General features: G+C 41.0%; 1 protein-coding gene across 2 annotated transcripts in view; it reads right to left on the bottom strand.

Annotated features, from left to right (window-relative positions):
• The window catches only part of Zfand4 (zinc finger AN1-type containing 4), a 63,851-nt gene that overhangs the window by 10,668 nt on the left and 32,742 nt on the right, over positions 1-20,441 (bottom strand). For both annotated transcript variants that reach the window (XM_051155151.1, XM_051155150.1), the window contains 3 exons: positions 11,972-12,119; positions 778-1,953; positions 179-233 (listed from right to left, as the gene is read on the bottom strand). In XM_051155151.1, coding sequence (XP_051011108.1) covers positions 179-233; positions 778-1,953; positions 11,972-12,119 — 1,379 coding nt within the window. The remainder of the gene's footprint in view (positions 1-178; positions 234-777; positions 1,954-11,971; positions 12,120-20,441) is intronic.

Here is a 20,441-nt window from a genome sequence, read left to right as displayed (position 1 = left end):
GTTTTATTTCCACATGTGCTACTCTTGTAGTCAGATCACAAATTATTTTCTGGAATGAAACATTTCGGAGAGTTTACCCTGTACATACCACAGAGAGCGTTCTTGCCGTCTGTCTTGAAAATTCAAATGTGTTAATGCTGTGATTCTTATGTTGTTTTCAAAATTAGCTGTAGCTTACCTACTCTTTTCCCTGCTGCTGCATTATTTCCACTCATTCCAATACCACGAGCAGACTACAATTAAAGCACAAAACACCTACACAGGTGAGTCAATGCAGAACAATCTCTAAACATCAAATACTTGCATTCTATTACTAAAACGTTAATGGGCATCCATTGTTAAATTATGTATTTCACTTTTTATTAAATTAACTTGGCATCTAATCTTGTTTCTTGTGCTTATTATTTATCCTTAAAAGAGTAAAATTTGATGGTTTAGAAAAGAGACTTGAAACTATGTGTCACTGAAAACTATGGACTGACAATGCACACGGATGGCAATGATGCCTGTGAGTTCCAGCACTTAGGGCTGGAAGCAGATCAGAATTCAAGGTCATCCTCAAAGTCCCAGGCCAGCCCGAGGTACTTGAGAAACCTGTCTCAAAATATCAAACAATCATCAAATAGATTTCTTACAGATTAGACAAGTATTTTAGTGAAATTTATGGAAAAACAATTCAATTGTAGGCATCTTTACTTTTTAAAATAAAACCCTAAATTTGAATAGTCATTCACTATAAGACTAACTAGAAGAACAAACTGAAAAGAAAATACTTACTAGAAAAAATTCTGTAGGTTCTGACTGGGGAGAACTTTTCCTAAGGTTTTCATCCTGAAAATGCTGGAAGTTTGTAGACAACCCAATTCCAGAGGGCCGAAGCCTGCCAGGCCCACGTGTGCTCTGCAAACTGTCTCTGCTTGCGCTCTGTGCCAGTGAAGCCAAAAAGCCATTATTATTTACACAGCCAACAGGCTCTTTGGAAGCTTTGTTAGCCATCTCTGTGATATCTCGGGCTTCCACTTTGGAAATAACATCAGATCTTTTTCCAGGCGAATCGACTTTAACACCACGGAAGCGAGCAGTCCTAGAAAAAGAAGAATCTGCTATGGTTCGAATGTCCAATTCCCGCAGGGTGTTTTGTGAAGCAGACGCTGAGGGGCTGCCAGACTCAAAACATTTAGACTGTCTCTGCGGCTTCACCAGAGAATTATGTAGAGTCACTGGTGCAGCACAGAGAAGCGGCGACAGGAGCCTGTTCTTGTGAGAGCTTGCCTCTCTGTGATTAAGAACTGCACTGTCTATGCGGTCACTGCTCAACACTCTTGCCACGTGGTTCAGAGGCTGTTCTGGTGCTCTCAGCACTCTATCGCCTTTAGTAAGTGGGAACTCTGGTGTTACTTTCCCTATGCCTTCCACACCACTGTTCTGCTTGTCACCATTTCCTTCCGCAAATGGAGTAAAAGGACCTACTTCTGGCAGGAGCAGCCCCTCAGCGACACATTCTTCTGATCGTGAAAATAAGACTGCATCATCCTCATTACTAGTTGGCAAGTTTCCTGAAAGGTGCTTTGTCCGCCTAGGCAAGGATGATCCAAGATGAGGAACAGAATCTGCAAGGTCTTTGTCATTTTCCAATTCTATATGGGTCAACTGAGGAAGCAGTCTGCTGCTGCTTGTGGCGTGAGAGCGCGTGCTAATCTCCCAGGTATCGTCCTCCTTCGGCAGCTCGCTCCTGAGAGATGACAGCGGTCTATCGGCAGCAGCCTGAGCGGCGGGACCTGTGCTTGCATTCCTGGATGTTTCAGGGAGATTCGCATTCCTAGGAGAAGGCAAATCAGACTGCCCGATGTGAGGGAGGACTCTTAACAGTCTGTGCCGGGCTGCTGCTGTGGAACTGCTGGAAGGTCGAGGAGCTAGAGGTGGGCGAGGCTTTACCTTGACAACTTTCTTAGGCTACAAGAAAAGAGTGCACATGTAATTCCTCAACATGGCTATTTCTGTCCATCAGCAACAATCAGTGGAGAAGATGTTACTTACCATATTGGCATTTAGTTACCTCGATTTACAGTGCTCAAAAAAGCAGGGCAGGGCGTGGTGTCCCACACCTGTAACGCCAGCCCTTGGGAGGCTGAAGAAAGGTGGCTGTCACGAGTTTGAGGCCTGCCTGCCTGCTTTACAGAATCCACTCCACTCCAGCCTAAGCCACAAGATGAGTCATCTTCTCAATACAAAACAACAACAATGAAATGCTTTAAAATATTACGACATCTTAAGATCTCTCTATGTCTAATCTAGCCCCCATTGTAGGGAGAGTGGGCGTTGCCTCTGACATGAACTCTGATGCCCCCAGTGTGATCACTTCCCCTTGGTGGGGAGGCCCCCCAACACACAGAGCAAGGGGAAGCAGGCTATCCGGATGAGACCTGATAGGCTGTGATCACATGGTGGCAGAGAAGGCCTCCTTCTGTCAGAGGTCTAGGGGAGGATATAGGACAGAAGAGGGAGGGTGGGAATGGGAAAACACAAGCCAGGGGATAATGTTTGGGATGTAATCTGAGTAAATTAGAATAAATCAAAATTTACAAATTAAAAATACCTTAAGATTATGATTAAGAACATTTTGTCATATTACTTTACTGAGCATAATTTTCTGAAGATGTTAAAGAAAAGTAATTTTGTTTCATTTTCCTCACAATTCTTTCTCAGGATGTTGAGTATGGCATTTCTCCTAGGAAGCTGTGTGCATAGATGGGTACTCAGGAAAAAAGCTAGCAGGACCAAACTGCTGACCCTGGTTTGTTTTGTTTTTTAATTTTGAGACGAGGTCTCTCTGTGTAGCCTTGGCGGTCCTGGACTCACTTTGTAGACCAGGCTGGCTTCAAACTCACAGTGATCCACCTGCCTCTGCCTCCTGAGTGCTGGGATTAAAGGTGTGCGCCACCCCGCCCGGCTTTCAAACTGCTGACCTTGAAAAGGCTGTCTCTAGTTGGTTTTTGTGGAAGCGCTCTTACCCAAACCTATCACTTGTGCAACCAAAATGGTTTATAACGAACATTTGCTTTTCTGCTGTGTCTAGAGCATACAGATACATACCAGGCAGACAGTACATATAGGAAGAAGAAAAGATTTTTTTTCTAAAGGAGAAAAGAACCCCTTGTGGGAGTTGCTAATGGAGTCTCGTGAGATAAGACTGCACATGTGTTGTCATAACTCACTAACAGAAATCAAGACTGCCTTGAGTTTACATAGAGGCAGGGGCCTCCAAGATGCCCGGACTTAGATCCATATGCTTTTCCCTCTGTTAATTTTGCTGTTGTTTCCTTTTGTTGTACTAAGTGCCTCATTATACATACATACAACTGCATACTGTATACATAAGCCTAGGGTATCAGTAAACAAAGGATTGGACCTACCCTCCCCTAACACAAAGTTTACAAATAAGTTATCAGAAAGGGTGAAGTTGAGAGCTCAAGAAAGGAGCCTTCCTTGGGCTGGAGAGATGGCTCAGAGGTTAAGAACACTATCTATTCTACTGAAAATCCTGAGTTCAATTCCCAGCAACCACACAGTGGCTCACAACCATTTATAATGTGATCTGGTGCCCTCTTCTGGCATGCAGGCACACATGTGGGCAGAATACTGTATAGATAATTAATAAATCTTTAAAAAAAGAAAGGACATCTAATGGCACTCCAAAAGCCTGGCCTATAAGAAATACATACTGAAAAGAAAAAAAAAGAAATACACACTGAGCTACTGAGTGGTGGTGCACACCTGTAATCCCAGCACCAGGGAGACAGAGATAGGTGGATCTCTGTGAATTTGAGCCTGGTCTGAGTTCCAGGCAGCCAAAGCTACACAGAGGAACAAACAAAAATACTGAAAATTCAGTTAAGTACCAGTTGAGAAAAGGAGAACTAGAACGGCTGGATAAGATGGAAGTACCTTGTAAAGGTAAACTGGCGTTTTTGTTTGGTTCGTTTTTGTTTTTCTAGACAGGGTTTTTCTGTGTAGCCTTGGTTGTCCTGGAATTTGTAAACCAGGCTGGCCTTGAACTCAAGAGATCCGCCTGCCTCTGCCTCTGAGTGCTACAATTAAAGGTGTACACCACTATACCCTGGCTGGTGAGCTAGCTCTTGCTGCCACTTTAACCCTGAAATCATTGTCTTGGCAGCCTACAGCTATATACTTTCAAAAATGAAATTGTTTTCTAGGCCTTAGAAATCAACAATAGCTACCAAAATTGCAACTGAATAGCAACACATACCCTCCCAAATAAAGACACAGACATTCAAAGAGATCAACAGTACAAACAATTAAAATTACCCTAACGGAGATAAAGAACACAAACTACAAATTAGCATAAGACTGAAAAAAACCTCAAGTGCAGGAGGCTCATATGCAAAGTTTGTGCCTGTGGTGACAAGCAAGGATGTAGCGCTTTCAAAAAGAAGAAAGTAGAGCAGGCAAGGGCTAACAGAATATAAATAAAATATACTCATAAAAGAAAATCCCACTTGTGTAAATACTAAAGAGAGTTTAATATCTGGGATATCAGAATGAGCTAGTTGAAGCCAAAGAGAAACAGCCGGAAGTTGTTTGGGATCTATGCTAACAGTTAAATTTTAAGAAGGCTCTACTGTGCAAGGGGGTATATTGGAAGGAAAAGGATCCATTTAAGAACTTTTTACTTAAGGTAAATAAATAAACAAGAAAAAGAAAGGTAGAACTCCCCCCCCCAAATCACATAATCAGAAAATCTACCTATGTTTCTCTGCAATGGTAGTGCCAAGGATTAAAAACACACAAAAAGAGCGCTCTTGAAACATATCACCCTGGTTTACTGAAAAAAAAAAAGAAAAGAAATAAATCACCTTCCTATATAATAATTCAGAATTCTTAATACTTATCCAATAATGTTATAAGAAAAAGAACAGAAAAGGGGGCAACATATCCACATTAGAGGTAAATAGAAGGTGAGAACCAGAGCATTTTAGCTGATAAACATTCTTCCCTAACACAATGAGGTAAAAGAAAACTTCACAACAGTACCCAGTCTAAATCAAATACCCTTAAATTAGTATTTGTATATTTTATTTATTAATGTGGTGTGTGTGCATAAAGGTATGTCTGCAGGTACAGGTGTGTGCATGCATGTAGAGGTCAGAAGTTGACGTAGGTGTCTTCCTCAGTTGCTCTTTTCCTTATTTTTGGGGATAGCATCTCTTTCTGAACTTGGAGCTTCCTAATTAGATTGCACTGACTGGCCAGCGAGCTCCAGGGAGCTCCAGAGCCTATCTCGCTCTGCTTGTCTTACAGATGCAGGCCATGGTGTCTGGCTATTTATGTGGGTTCTGGAGATCTGAATGCAGGTCCTCACACTTGCATGGTGGGCACTTTAGCCAATGAGCACTCTTCCCAGCCTGTTTGATTTTGGAGAGAGGGTGAATCAAGCCTGGCCTAGGCCTCCTCCTGCTCTTCCTGTGTCAGCCTCTGCAAGGTGAGGGTTACAGGAATGTGACATCACTTTCAGCTCTTGCACATTATGTTCTATGAGTACATCAAGTCATAACCCCAACCAAGACACAATGAATAAAAAAATTAGAAAACACTAAAAGGTGGCCAAGCTTAGAAATAATCAGAAAAAAAAAATTGAAAATGAAAACCCAAAGAAATTCAGATTCAAGGAGAGATTTAATCAAGAGTGCTAACGTATAAAAATACCCAAAAGAATGAAAATAAAACAAAGAATTTTAAAAGATAACAGAAAATAATTACTATAAAATGAAGTTCCAACATATGTATAAAGGAAGTTCCCTACAAACAAAATGAAATAAAAATCAAACATTATAAAATTAACAAGTTATAAAAAACAGTGGTGAAATACTTTGTGTTTTAAAAAAGCATAAGCATACAGTGAAGCTGACCCAGAGCAGTTAATTTCCAAGTCATATCCTTTTAAACAAAAGCCAGGGCTGGAGGTATAGCTCAGTGTCATAGTGCTTGCCTGGCCTATTTGAGGCACTGGGTCTGAGACCTCATACCAGGGGAATGAGAGAGAAGTGGGATAAGAAGCCAGCAAAGGCCAGCACAACCTGATGACATCCATACATAGTCCCAGCACTCACCAGGGTAAGGCCCAAAGATCAAGTTTAAAGCCAGCCAGGTAAGTCTGAGTGTGGTGGTTTGAATGAGAAGGCCCATAGGCGCATGGATTTGGGCGCTATGGAGTGGCACTATTGGGAGATGGGGGCACTGTTGCAGTAGGAATGGCCTTGTTGGAGGAGGTGTCAAAAACCCAAGCCAGAGCCAGTCCCTCTCTTCCTGCTGCCTGCAGATCCAGATACACAAGTCTCAACTTCTCCAGCATGTGTCCTCCTGCATGCTGCCATGCTTCCCTCCATGATGATAATGGACTAAACCTCTGAAACTGTAAGCCAGCCCCAATGAAATGCCATCACGGTGTCCTCACAGAGATAGAACACTGACTAAGACAGGGGGAGACATGAAATTTAAAAAATGAAGTCATTTACAAAAAAATTGGGGTGCTTTGGTGAGACTCCTTTTCAGTTGCAATATAGAAAGCAAGACAGTTGCAGAACATTGTTAAAAGCCCTGGCATTCCTTATCTGAATAAATCATCACTTGGCAAGCTATAGAAATGATCTCTGGGAGCTGGAGAGATGGCTCAGTGGTTAAGAGCACTGACTGCTCTTTCAGAGGTCCTGAGTTCAATTCCCAGCAACCACATGGTGGCTTACAGCCATCTATAATGTGATCTCATGCCCTCTTCTGGTGTGCAGGTGTACATGCAGGCAGAACACTGTATATATAATAAATGAATAAATCTTAAAAAAAAAAAAGAAATGATCTCTGAAAGCAGTCTTTAAATTATCACTTTATTTTTTCTTAGGTTTTAGACTTCTGAAAGTTCAGTACTTACAAGTCTTTGCCTTAACAGGGAATTTATATGCAGCTAATGAAAGTATGGGAAAAGCTAGCAGCCATGGCATCAACAGCAAAACATCAGTAGGGTTAGGATAGAAAACATGATCTGCCACGTTTTTCTTTACAAGTAGAAATGCTGCTTGCTCATATTCTTAAAAATGGAAACAGATGGAGAAAAGAGAAAGCAAAGTAAGTTTTCTGACTGTCACCTAGTTAATAGGCAAGAGGCAAAGGTATCAGGTCTGGGGATGACAGTAGGAAAGCGAATGTTAAAGATACAGTCCGGAAGTCTGGGGGTGGTGGTGCTGCGTGCCTTTAAGGAGGGTCTCATGAGTTCGAAGCCAGCCTGGTCTACAGAGTAGACAGCCAGGGCTTCACAGAGAAATTCTGTCTCAAAACAAAACAAAACAAAACCCAAAGCCCAAAAAACAAACAAAACCAGTCCAGGACAGCAAGTATTTTCTGACCTTTAGAATTACCAGAATGAAATGGACAAGTCCAAACGCATGGTCACATTGACAACCCTGATTAATCTCAGGTTACAGAACAAAACAGACGTAAGGGACATTTGGGGGAGGAAGAGGATTGGACAGGGATGCAGGGAGAGGGGGTAGGGTTACTATGCATTATGTACACGTGCCAAAATATTTAAGAATAAGTGTGAGTGAATGTGTGAAGCCAAAGTCCCAAAGAGATATTTGTACCCACCATATTCACAATCCCTAAATGTCTACTGATAGGTCAATGAATGAAGAAAGCGTGGCACGTACATGCAATGGGATATTCTTCAGTCTAAAAAGGAAAGAAGATTCTGACATGTGCTACACCATGGATGAACCTCAGAGATGTCACACTGATTAAATAATCTAGCCACAAAAACTCTGATATGTCACTTATGTCTGGCATCTATAGTAGGCAGATCCACACAAATGGGAAGTGGAATGGTACTGCCACAAGTTGGGGGGGGGGAGTAGGAAACTGGTTTTAAGGAATACAGAAACTCTGCTTTATAAGACTAAGTTCTAAAGACTAGTTGAACAAAGGTGAAGCATATATAACACCATGAACAGGATTACATTTGAAGACAATTAAAGCTCATGTGGTTGCACATTCCTGTAGTTCCAGCATGTGGGAAGTAGAGCCAAGAGAACTAGGAGTTCAAGGCCAGGCTGGGCACGGTGGCACATCCTGTAATCCCAGCACTCAGGAAGGCAGGGGCAGGCGGTCGCTATTGCTTCAAGGCCAGCCTGGTTTACCAAGTACAGGACAGCTAGCCTAGGCTATGTGAGACACTGTCAACTAAATAAATAATAAGATGGGATAGTAAAATTTACCATTATTTAAAGTTAACTAGTAAGTAGGTGACAGTGTCCTCTTGGTGAAATTTTTTTAGTTTTTCTGTATGATAGAAAACTGAAAACCACTTGCCCTCGATAAATAAAAATCCTAAGAGAAATATTTAGAAACATAAAAAAACACATCACAATGAACAGTCATGCCAGCAATGCAAATGTACTTCATATTCTTTTTGTTTGTTTGTTTGTTTGTTTGCTTGCTTGTTTGTTAAGACAGGGTTTCACTTGTAGTCTTGGCTGCCCTGGACTTAAGCTTTGTAGACCAGGCTGGCTTCAAACTCACAGAGATCCGCCTGCCTCTGCCTCCTGAGTGTGCTAGGATTAAAGGTATGTGTCACCACACCTGACTATTTCATATTCTTAAAAACTAAATTACTCTGCATTATCAGGACTATTTTATCCCATGTGTAACCTGTTTCAACTTTTCTATTTCTTCTTTGACCTATGAGTTAGTCTGAAGTATTTTATTTTGAAACATTTTTCCAGTTATCTTTTATTGATTCCCAGTTTTATTCTTTTGTAAATCAGAGCATTTTAATGATTTTAATATTTCGGAATTTTATTAGAAATTATTTTATGTACAAAATATTGTTCTTTATTTTAGGGACTTTTTTGTTTCGTTTTTGTTTTTGTAAATGTTCTAATGTATTCCCTTAAAAAGTAGTGTATATTCTCTCTTTGGGTGAAGCATTCTGCCAAGTGGGTCAAGTGAATTGATATAGGTCCTCAGGTCTTCTCAGACACCTTTCCAATTCGCTGTTCTACCAGTTATGCTAAGAGTGGAAATCTTTTAGATAAATATGCATCTATTTCTTGTGGGGTTTGCTTCATATATTTCAAAGTTCTATTACTATATAAATAAAAATTATAACATAGTTTTTCTTGGTAAGTTGTTCATCAGCTGAGTTAAAAAAAAATTTTTTTTACCCAAGCTTATATCCAAAAGAAAAGAAAAAAAAAATCAGATGAATTGTAGATCTAAAAAAGAAACAACCATCTAAAATTTTGGAGAAAACCACGGAAGCATATCTTCAAGACCTATGATAGGAAAATATTTCATTAAAAAGTATTAAATATCAATCAAAAAAGCAAAACCAGTACATTGTAATACATTAAAACCAACAATATTCATTAGAAATAGGAGAAAGAACAAGCCACGGAGTATTAGAAATTGCCAACCACACATGAGACAAAGACTTTGTATTATACATATGAATACATGTGTATTGGTGGCTTTGAGACAGGTCTCATGTAGCCCAGGCTAGATTCAAGCATGCTACATAGCAGAGGCTGGTTTTGACATCTGATGCTCCTGCCTCAACCTCCCAAGGCCTACGCTATTACATGAATGAGTGCATCATCCCAATCAGCTGAAAAATACATTTTTAAATGTCCACAAACCAATAAACAAAAGGAAGATAACCTAATTTTAAAATGAACAAAATATTTGGCAATGCACAAAAAAACAGAATTTTTGTATTGTTTTCTTTGAGGCAGGGTTTCTCTGTTTAACTGCCCTGGCTGTCTTAGAACTCTCTTTGTAGACCAGGCTGGCCTTGAACTCACAGAGATCTGCCTGCCTCTGCCTTCTGAATGTCCCAAAAGGTATGAGCTACCATGCCTGGCTCAAAAAACAGAATTTTAGGGGCCGGAGAGATGGCTCAGCAGTTAAGAACACCGTCTGCTCTTCCAGAGGACCTGAGTTCAATTCCCAGCAACCACATGGTGGCTCACAACCATCTATACCCTCTAAAGACTTCTTCCAGTGGACAGGTGTACATGCAGATAGAGCACTCATATACATAAAGTAAATAAATAAGTTCTTTTTTAAAAAAAAAACAGAGTTTTAGCCAAATGAAGAGTCAACATTTTTAAAAAGCAAAAATTATTCATTATAAGAAAAAAATTAAATAAAAACCAGTGCACAATCCTAAGAATGGTTAAGATGAAGACATCTGATGAATATCAAGTGTCAGCAAGGATGTGGCACAAACCAGAATTCTTGTTTTGTTAATGGAAGTCTGAACCGGCTGTAAACCTATGCAAAACAGTCACTGTAACTTCTTTTTGTCTATTTTGAGACAGGGTCTCATTATGAAGCCTAAACTGGCACAGAGTATATTTAGGCAGACCTGAAACCCATCATCTCCTCCCAAACCTCACAAGTTTAAGCTGTGATGGCATTTATCGACCACCTGGCTATTTGGCATAAAACATGCTCTCTTCCTATAACTCCTGCTAAGTATACAATCCAAGAACAATGTGTGTGTGTGTCCATCAAAAAATTCATAAGCATGCTCCAAGTGGCTCTGTTAATAAAAGCCAAGACTCAGACACCTGAATGCTTATCATAGAAAAGAGAGAAACAAAAAGGAGAATCACTGAGTATTTTAATAATATTTAAAATAAACTTAAAAGAATTTTTAAATTTTATGTTGAAGAAAATAAGCCATAATTTTATAAAAGACTGTATTGTCTGTGTTCTTATTTATATAAAGTTGCATAGCAGGCAAAACCTATTTGTGGAAATATATGTAAAAATAGTGATTTATTTTAGAAAAGATTATGAAGGAATCTTTTACGGAAAGAGGCAGGGAACTAGGCATGCTGGTGGCACACCTTTAATGCCAGCATTCAAGAGGCAGAGGCAGAAGGAGCTCTGTGAGTTCAAGGCCAGCCTGGTCTACATAGTGAGTTCCAGGTCAACCAGGCAAACAAAATGAGAGCCTATCTCAAACAAATAAACAAACAAAACAAAAAAAGGAAAAAAGGGCAGAAACTACTTTGAGTTATGTCTAAATAAGTTCATTTAAATGTAAAAATCCTTCAAGTTGAGCCTAAATTTTACTACTATTATTAGGGGTGACTGCCATGGCACACATGAAGCCAGAAGACAACTTTCAGAAGTCAGTTCTCTCCTCCACTTTAATAGGAATTGAACCTAAGGCTCGGGCTATGTGGCATGTGCCCTGCCCTTGCTGATCCAGCTGGCCAGACTCCAAGCAGTACTTTAAAGGTATGTGTATTGTATATGGAGAGACAGTAACAGAGTGGGAAAAAAGGCAAAGAATGGTGCAGCTGTGTGGGTGGGGGGAGAGGAGAGGAGCAAAAATAAGAAAAGATGGGGGTGGGGAAGAGAATGACTGCAGCTCACGCGATGCTGGGATGTAACTGGTTCCCCACTTTGAGATTACTTTAGAAACCTGGCAGCATCTACTAAAGCTAAAGCAGTACATGTCTTCTTGGCATGTCAGCACACACCTACAATCCAGACAGTCAGGACACTAACACAGGAGGATGGCTGAGAGTTCATGGCAGGTCTGGCCTGCATCCTAGTTCTAGGCCAACCTGGGCTACGGTGTGCCTATCTCAGTGTCTGTAATGACCCTGAAATCTTAAAAGTCATTGTTAAAAGATTAAGCTACCTTTTATTACCCTTTTCATGCTACAGCTATGACATTTTAAAGATGAATTATGCTAAGTGTGCATAACCCTTTCAGTTGTGTTGTAAGAATGAAGATCTCAATGTTCATTTGTCACATCTTAATAAATAAGTTGAGGCCAGAAACGTGAAGTGAGTAATATTTTATGTTTTCCACAGTTACCAGCGCTGTGAGCCCTGCCAGTGTATGCTAGAGAAAAGCTTGGCCAAGAGCCAACAGCTTCACCTTTTTGCTGAGGTTCATGTTCTCCATCTTAGCCTTCAGCAGCTTCATCTTATTCATAGTTATTGAATTTTCAATGATCTGTTGCCCAGAAGGAGAAGGCTCAGCTTCTTCATCCTCATCTGTATACAAATTATACACAGAACCACCACTGCAAGGGAAATGATAAGTACTTAAAACATGCTTGACACCTGCTGAGGACTAAAAGTGCTATGTACAATCGCAACTATGGGTCCTACCAGGTGTGAAACACTAACTACAGCTTGTCATTGTAAATGAAAGAAAATAAGTTTCAAAACGTTTCTTTTGCCCAAACTGGCTCAGACTTGCTATGTAGCTGAAGATGACCTTGCTCTTCTGATCCTCCTGTCTCCGCTTTCTGAATGCTGGGATTACGGTGCATGCCACCCACACCCAGTTTTACATAGTTCAAGGGACTGAATTAAGGGTTTTGTGTGTGCTAGGCAAGCATGCTACATATTGAGCTATATATCCAGTGCACTGGAAACATATTTTGGGGCAGGGACACTGCTTGCCTTGCAAACACAAGTACTCAAATTCAGTTTCCAAAACCTAAATTAAAAAATTGGGATGGAGCCAAGCGCACAAGCCTGTAATCCCAGCATTCAGGGAGGCAGAGGCAAGCAGATCACTGTGAGTTCCAGGCCAGCCAGGTCTACAAAGTGAGTCCAGGACAGTCAGGGATACACAGAGAAACCCTGTCTCAAAAAACCAAAAGCAAAACCAAAAAAACCAACCAAACAAAAAGGCTGGATTGGAGGCACTTGTAATCCTAGCAGGGGAGAGGGAAAGAGGCTCACTGCTCAGCTAATTCTATCCTGCCCGTAGCGCTTTAAGCCAATGAAAAACCCTATCTCAAATACAAACAAACAAAAAACAAAACAAAACAAGGTGGACATCTCCTGAAGACCAAACCTGAGGTCTACTTGTGGTCTCTGCATGTAAAGGCACACATGAACATACAATAACATACATACATACACACATACACAGAAACTGTTTGGTTTTGACATCTTTTTTTTCCCCGAGACATGGTTTCTTTGTGTAGCCTTCACTGTCCTGGACTCCCTTAGTAGACCAGGCTGGCCTTGAACTCAGAGATCCACCTCTCTGTGCTGGGCGTACCGGCGTGAGCCACCTCACCTGGCTACAGAAACATTTCTTAGTAGAAAACAATTGAGCAAATGCTGCTTTGCTACTTAACACTAATGAAAAACAAGTCCAGGTGAGCGGCTCTGAAGTCACCGCAGCACTGGCAGCACAGCCTGCTGGACACTGGATGCCTGCTCTACCAGGCACGCCTTGCCAACGGTTTCTTTACCAAATATGCAAGGTAGGTATTATAAGTTTTTAAAAACCTGCAATTAAGAGGTTAGGCGATGGGACAGCATCACAGTTCAGTGGGGAAAGCTGCTTGCCACTGATCCTGACCACCTGACTTCAATCCCAAGCACTCAAGAGATGGAAAGAGGAAGCAAAATTCCTGAAAGTTATCTTCTGATCTCCAGATGTAAACAGTGGCACGCACATCCTCACCCCCAGCACTACATAAATGAAAGAAATGCAAACAGTTAAAGCCTGTGTGGTGATGCAACCCTTAATCCCAGCACTCAGGAGGCGGAAGTAGGTGGATCTCTGAGTTTGTGTCCAAACTAGTCTTTATAGTGAGCTCCAAACCAGCCAGGGCTGCATAGGAAGACCCTGTCTAAAAACAGAAATGAATGTTTTAAGATGTTTTTATTTGTTCTATTGAGAATGTCACTATATTTTGATTCCCCAACTCCTCCAGATTATCATTCACCTCCTATATACCCAACTTCATGTTCCCCCCTCTCTTAAAAACCATGTGAAAGCCATGGGGTCCAGTTTGTGTTAGCCTGCCCTGGGGCCTTTTTTTTTTTTTTTTTTTTTAAACCAATGTGTATTTTTGGCTTCTTTGTAAAATATTAAGTGTCCTTGGATGTGTGGAGAAGGTCTTAAATTCTATTCTATTGATCAATGCCTATTTAATTAAAAAATAGTTTTTATGACTATGGATGTCTAGGTGAATGTAGTATGTCTGTGGTGTACCCTTGGAGGCCTGAAAGAAAGTGATCAGTCATCACCTGGAAAGAGATGGTTGTAAGCTACCACGTGGGTGCTGGGAGTCAAAGCCAGATCCCCTGGAAGAGCAGGCAGTCCTCTTAACCACTGAACCATCTCTGCAGCCCCAACCTGTCTGTTTCATTTTGTTGTTGTTTTTCAATACTATTCTTGTTTTATTACTGTAGTTCTATAGTACAACTTAAAAGCAAGGATGGTGATTCTTCCTTCAGTTCTCTTATTGTTCAGGGCTGTTTTAGCTATCCTGGGGCTTTTGTTTCTATATAAAGTTTATTTTTTCACTTTCTGTGAAGAGTAGTGTTGGAATTTTGATGAGGATTGCAATGACTCTGTAGATTGCTTTGGTAGGATGGCCATTTTCACATTGTTAATACTACCAAACAGTGAGCATGTGAGGTCTTCCTGTCTTTCTGATGTTTTCAATTTTTCTTCTATGTCTTAAAGTTTTTATTAAACAAGTCCTTCATGTCTTTAGTTATTACATGATGTGTGTGTATGTATGCTATTGTGAAAGCTGTTGTTTTCCTGATTTTATTCTAAGTATCCTTGGTACTTGTATATAAAAAGGCTGATATTTGTATATTAATTTTGTATCCTGTTACATTGCTGAATGTATTATCTGTAGACATTTTCTGGTTAGAGTCTGTGGGGCGTTTTACTTAGGAAATCATATCTTCTGTGAACAAGGATACTCTGCCTTCTTCCTTTCCTTTCTGTATATTCTCCTTCAGTTGTCTTATTCTAGCTAAGACTTCAAACAATACCGTCAATAGTGACTTTAGTGGAAACACTCTGTGTTGCTGTTCAGAATGTTGGCTGTGGGACTACTGTAAACTGGTTATTGAACCAACTCCGCATATCTGGGATGAAGCCAACTTGATCATGGGGGATAATCTTTTTTGATGTGTTCTTGAATTTGGCTTGTATTTTATTGAGAATTATTGTACCTATGTTTATAAAAACATATTGGTTTGTTAAGTCTTTGGCCTTTGTATCACAGTACTAGTGATTTCCTAAAAAGAACCTGGAAGTGTTCGTTCAGTTTCTATTTTGCAGAATAACTTGAGAAGTATTGGTGTTAATTCTTTTTTGAAAAGGTCTTGTAGAAAACTGGTGAATCTGCCTGTCACTGAGTAGTTGTTGTTGGGAGATTTTAAATTAAAATTCTATCCCGTACTATGGTTGTTTAAATCATTTACTTCATCTTGACTTAATATTGGTAGGTTGTGTAGATCTAGAAATCCATCCATTTCTTTTAGCTTATCAAGTTTGGTGGAATAAAGACTTTTAAACTAGGGCTAGAGGGATGGCTCAGAGGTTAAGAGCACCAGCTGCTCTTCCAGAGGTCCTGAGTTCAATTCCCAGCAAGTAGCTCACAACCATCTATAATGAGATCTGGTGCCCTCTTCTGGCTTGCAGGGAAAATACTGTATACATAATAAATATATATATATTTTTTAAAAAGACTTTTAAACTATAGGTTTATGGTTCTCCAAATTTCCTCACTGAATGTTGTAGCATCTCCCTTTTCATCTATAATTTTATGAACTTAGATATTCTCTTCTTAATTTGGCTAAAGAAGTGTCAGTATTCTTTATTTTTGCTTGTTTCAAGACAGGCTTTCTCTGTGTAACAGCCCTGGCTGTCTGCCTGCCTGTCTCCCAAGTACTGGGATTAAAGGTGTGTACTATCACACCCAGACCTCTATTTTCTTTTCAAAGAACCAACTCTTTGCTTTTTAATTTTAATTTTTAGTATTTTAAATATCTGTATAAGCCAAGCATGGTAGTGCGTGCCTGTTATCCCAGCAGGCATGCGGAAGGAAGGAAGAGGCAGGTGGATCTCTGCAAGTTGAAGGCTAGCCTGGTCTACAATGGGAGACCAGGACAGCCAAGTCTACACAGAAAACCCTATCTTGAAAAAGGCAGGCAGTGGTGGCTACACTTTTAATCTCAGCAATTGGGAGGCAGAGGCAGGCAGATCGCTGTGAGTTTGAGGCCAGCCTGGTCTAAAAAGCAAGTCCAGGACAGTCAAGGATACACAGAGAAACCCTGACCCAAAAATCCAAAAGAAAAAAGAAAAACAAAAAACCACCACCAACAAAACTATTAATTTCAGCCCAAATTTGATTATTTATTTTTCTTCTCATCTAATTTTTTTTTGGGGGGGGGGTGTTGTTTCTTCTTGTTTTCTAAAGCTTTCAAGTATATGAAGTTGTTAATGAAATCACTACAATTTTTTAAGGATTTTTTAAGATTTAAGATATGAGTGTCTTGTCTACATACCGGTATGTGCACCACACACATGCCTGCTGCTGGGTGTTGGAACCCCTGAAAATGGAGTTGTTAGGGCACTGAACCTGGGTCCTCTGCAAGAGCAGTAAGCGCTCTTATCCTCTGAGCTAGCTCTCTAGCTCCTCTCTCTACAAAAACAGGCACTTGGTACGACGAACTTTCCTATTAGGGCTGCCTTCATTGTGTCCCACAAATTTTATATGCTGTATTTTCATTTTCATTCAGTTCTAGAAAGTTTTATATTTCCTTGATTTCTCCCTTAACCCCACTTTTATGCAGTATGTTGATAACTTCTGTGAGTTTGTGTACATCCTCCTGCTTATATCCATAGTGGTCCAATAGATGCAAGATGTTATTTCAATTTTCCTGATTTTGTTGAGAGCTGCTTTGTGTCCCAATATGTAGTCAGTTTTGGAGACTGTTTCATGTACTGCTAAGAAGAAAGTGCATCCATTAGTGTTTTGGAGTAATGATGTGCAGACTCACCTGATTCATGGTATTTAACTGGTTTATCTGATTTTGTCTGGATGATGTGTCTACTGCAGACAGTGGGATGTTGTCACCCACTATCACTGTGTCAGTCTGTGGTTTATATGTAAGTGCTTCTTTTGTTAAATTAGATGCTCCTGTGTTTGGTATATAAATGTTTGTAAAAGTAGTATCCTCTTGGTGGATTTTTCCAAAGACTGTGTAGCACTCTTCTCCCTCTTCTGACTAGCTTGGTCTCTAGTCTCCTTTGTCAAGATAGTAAAATAGCTGCTGCCTCTGCTTAGGATACCGTTTTCTATCCTTCCATCCTAAGATGGTGTCTATCCTTAATGTGAGGTGTTGTTCTTGGAAGAAGCAGAAAGACAGATCCTGATTTATAACTCAATCGGTTACTTGTGGTGTTTGGGTTTTGTTTTGTGTTTGTGGGGGCGGGATGGGTGGGGGGGCGCTTGAGCCCATTACTATCTGCAGTTCTTATCAGGCCGTGCTTGCGGTGCTGATTGCTGTGGGTGTCTCACCTTTGTTTGCTATTACCCCAACTGCTCAGGCTGTGGACCAGCTGAATGATGGTTGGTGTCCTGTTTAGTGTTTCTGTCAACTTGAGGCAGGCTAGAGTTACCTGTAAAGAGGGAACCTCAACTGAGAAAATGCTCCCACCAGGTTGGCCTGTGGGCAAGCGCGTGGGGCATTTTCTTCATTACTGATTTACGTGGGAGAGCCCAGCTCACTGTGGGCAGTGGCTTTGGGTGCTATAAGAAAGCACACTGAAACAGCCATGAGGAACAAGACGGTCAGCAGTGTCCTCCACAGCTTCTGCTTCAGTTCTGGCCTCACTTGTGCCTTGAGTCCCTGCCTGTCTCACCGCAGTGACGAGGTGTGACCTGAGAGTTGTGAGCTAAAATAACCCCTTCCCTCCCCGGGCTGCTTTTGGCCATGGTGTTTGATCACGGCAAGAGAAACCGAACTAAGACAGTGTGTGTTCAGTCTTGGGGCCCTCAGGGGCTCCAGATAAGACTGCACAGGATCCAGTAGGGGTGGCCGGTAGGGAGAGGGTTGGGTTGGATTGTCTCTAACTGTGCTTCTGGGTTGGGATCCAGGAGGTCTCAGGGACCAACAGTACTGGGAGGCTGGGAGTTGAGGCTCTAGGAGTTCCCTCCTTGAATTTCCAGTTCAGAGTCCAGGTTTGGGCGTCACACTGTCTCAGACCTGTGTAGTGGGTGAGGTCGCTGACAGTGTGGGGGTTGGGGACAAGTGAACTGGTTCTGAGAGTCCCTATTTGAAATGAAGATTTGATTCAAACTTTAGCTCGGCCTCCAAGCAGTCTCATATCTGCAGGGTGTATTATTAGGGTGGCTGATAGGTGAAGGGGCAAAGGGGAACAGCAGATATGGGAGGATGACACATACAGACACAGACACTGACTCTGAGTGTGTTTAAGTAGGATCTGGGTCTGGCTCACCAGGGCCCAGGTGGGTGGATTGGCTCACAGAAGGGGCAGGTGAGCTAGTAATGGGAGTACCTACCTAAAGTTCTGGTTTCCAAGCTGGGTTCAGACCTCAGGGAGCTGCAGCCCCAGCAGCAGCAGATAAGAAGAAACTGAGGCAGGAGGATCTCTAAGTTCAAGGCCAGCCTGGTCTACAAAAGAGATGGCTCAGAGGTTAAGAACACTGTCTGCTCTTCCAAAGGTCCTGAGTTCAATTCCCAGCAACCACATGGTGGCTCACAACCATCTAAAAAGTGATCTGTTATCCTCTTCTGGTGTGCAGGTGTACATGCAGTCAGAGAACTGTATACATAATAAACAAATTAATTAATTAATTAATTAAAAAGAATTCCAAAACATCCAGGGCTACAGAGTAACCCCCTCTCTAATTTAAAAAAAAATTTTTTTTAAACTAGTTTTTGGGTTTCTTTTTTGTTTGTTTGCTTTGTTTGTTTATTTTATTTTCGAGACAGAGTTTCTTTATGCAACCCTGGCTGTCCTGGAATTCACAAAGAGATCCACCTGCCTCTGCCTCCCTGAGTGCTGGGATCACAGGTATGTGCCACAGTGCCCGGCTAGTTTAAAAAAATAAGAGGTTAAGTGATTTGGCTCAAGACCAGAAAGATAGTAGATATTGGGCCTAAGATCCAAACAGCCAATTTGCCTATTTCCAAAGGTAAATTTTCCTATTATTTTGTATAGCTTCACCAGGTACCAAATAACAAATGTTACTGCACCCTCCTTGACAATGAGTGACAAAATTAATAGTATGTAATAATGTAATAGCTTCTGTCTCTATGTCAACATACCTGAAAATGAAGGTATATGAAGATTACTGTCAATTTACACTGCGCAGAGACCCACCTGCCTCTGCCTCCCTGAGTACTGAGGTTACAGGCACCACCTTGCCTGGCTGCACTGTGATTTTTTTAACTTCTCTAAGCTGTTTCTATTACTGTGTGTGTGTGTGTGTGTGTGTGTGTGTGTGTGTGTGTGTGTGTGTTTGGTTTTGGTTTTGGTTTTCTTTTGTGAGTAAGGGTTTCTCTGTAACAGAGCCGTGGCTGTCCTGGACTCCCTTTGTAGACCAGGCTGGCCTCAAAACTCACAGAGATCCACCTGCCTCTGCCTTCCTAAGTGCTGAGAGAGTGTGGGCCACCACACTAACCCCAACACAATTTTATGGTACCAAAAAACACGCTCTCCCATGAAATGTATGTATTAAGAGAAATATTTTATTGGCTACATTTCGGAGCATAAAACTATTTTTAAAATTCATCTCATCTTTCAAATTATCTTTTTGGAGGGAAAAGGACTGAGACAGAGTCTTCCTCCTTGTGCTGTCTTGACTAGTCTGAAACTCATATGTAGACCATTTGGGCCTTGAGCTTTCAGCAATCCTTTTGCCTCCGTCTTCCCAATGCTGGGATCACAGACGTGTACCACCATGTCTATTAAAGAATCTTATTATATTTTCTTCAACAGTCATAGATTCATGTGATCAGCTAGAAGCCAATCATTTATACTCAATGGAAAAAATAAAACTAGACTAAAATAACATAATTTATAATATTTATGAGTCTCTAAAAATCTACACATTAATACTCATTTTTAAAATATGTAGTTTTCATTTTTATTCATGTATTATGTGCATTTGGGAGAGGGCATATAACATGTTGGAGGGTGTATGTGGAGGCCAGAGGAAGTCACTGGACCTCCTAGATCTAGAGTTGCAGGTGGCTGGGAGCCACATGGCATGAGGGCTAGGAGCCAAACTGGGGTCTTCCAGAAGAGTAGCATGGCTCTATCCCCCAGTCCCTATGCTTAAATACTCTAATAGTCTCTTAAATGTGAAAATATATAAACAGTCTATAGATCCTTCATAATATGATTAAAAATAACAGATGAGCAAATGTGACATTCATTTCAATATGAATATTGTTCATCCCAAAGCCAAGTTCTCATTTAACTTTTGCTTTTTAAAGGCAAGATCTGACCCTATACCTCAGGCTGACCTGGAACTCATTTTGTAGGCTGTTCTCAGCCTCTCAGTGCTGGGATCACAGGCCTGAGCCACTAAACTTAA

The sequence above is a fragment of the Acomys russatus genome, chromosome 13, assembly GCF_903995435.1.
Source record: "Acomys russatus chromosome 13, mAcoRus1.1, whole genome shotgun sequence".
Classification (NCBI taxonomy): Eukaryota; Metazoa; Chordata; class Mammalia; order Rodentia; family Muridae; genus Acomys; species Acomys russatus.
This window is presented reverse-complemented; position numbering and strand designations above follow the sequence as displayed.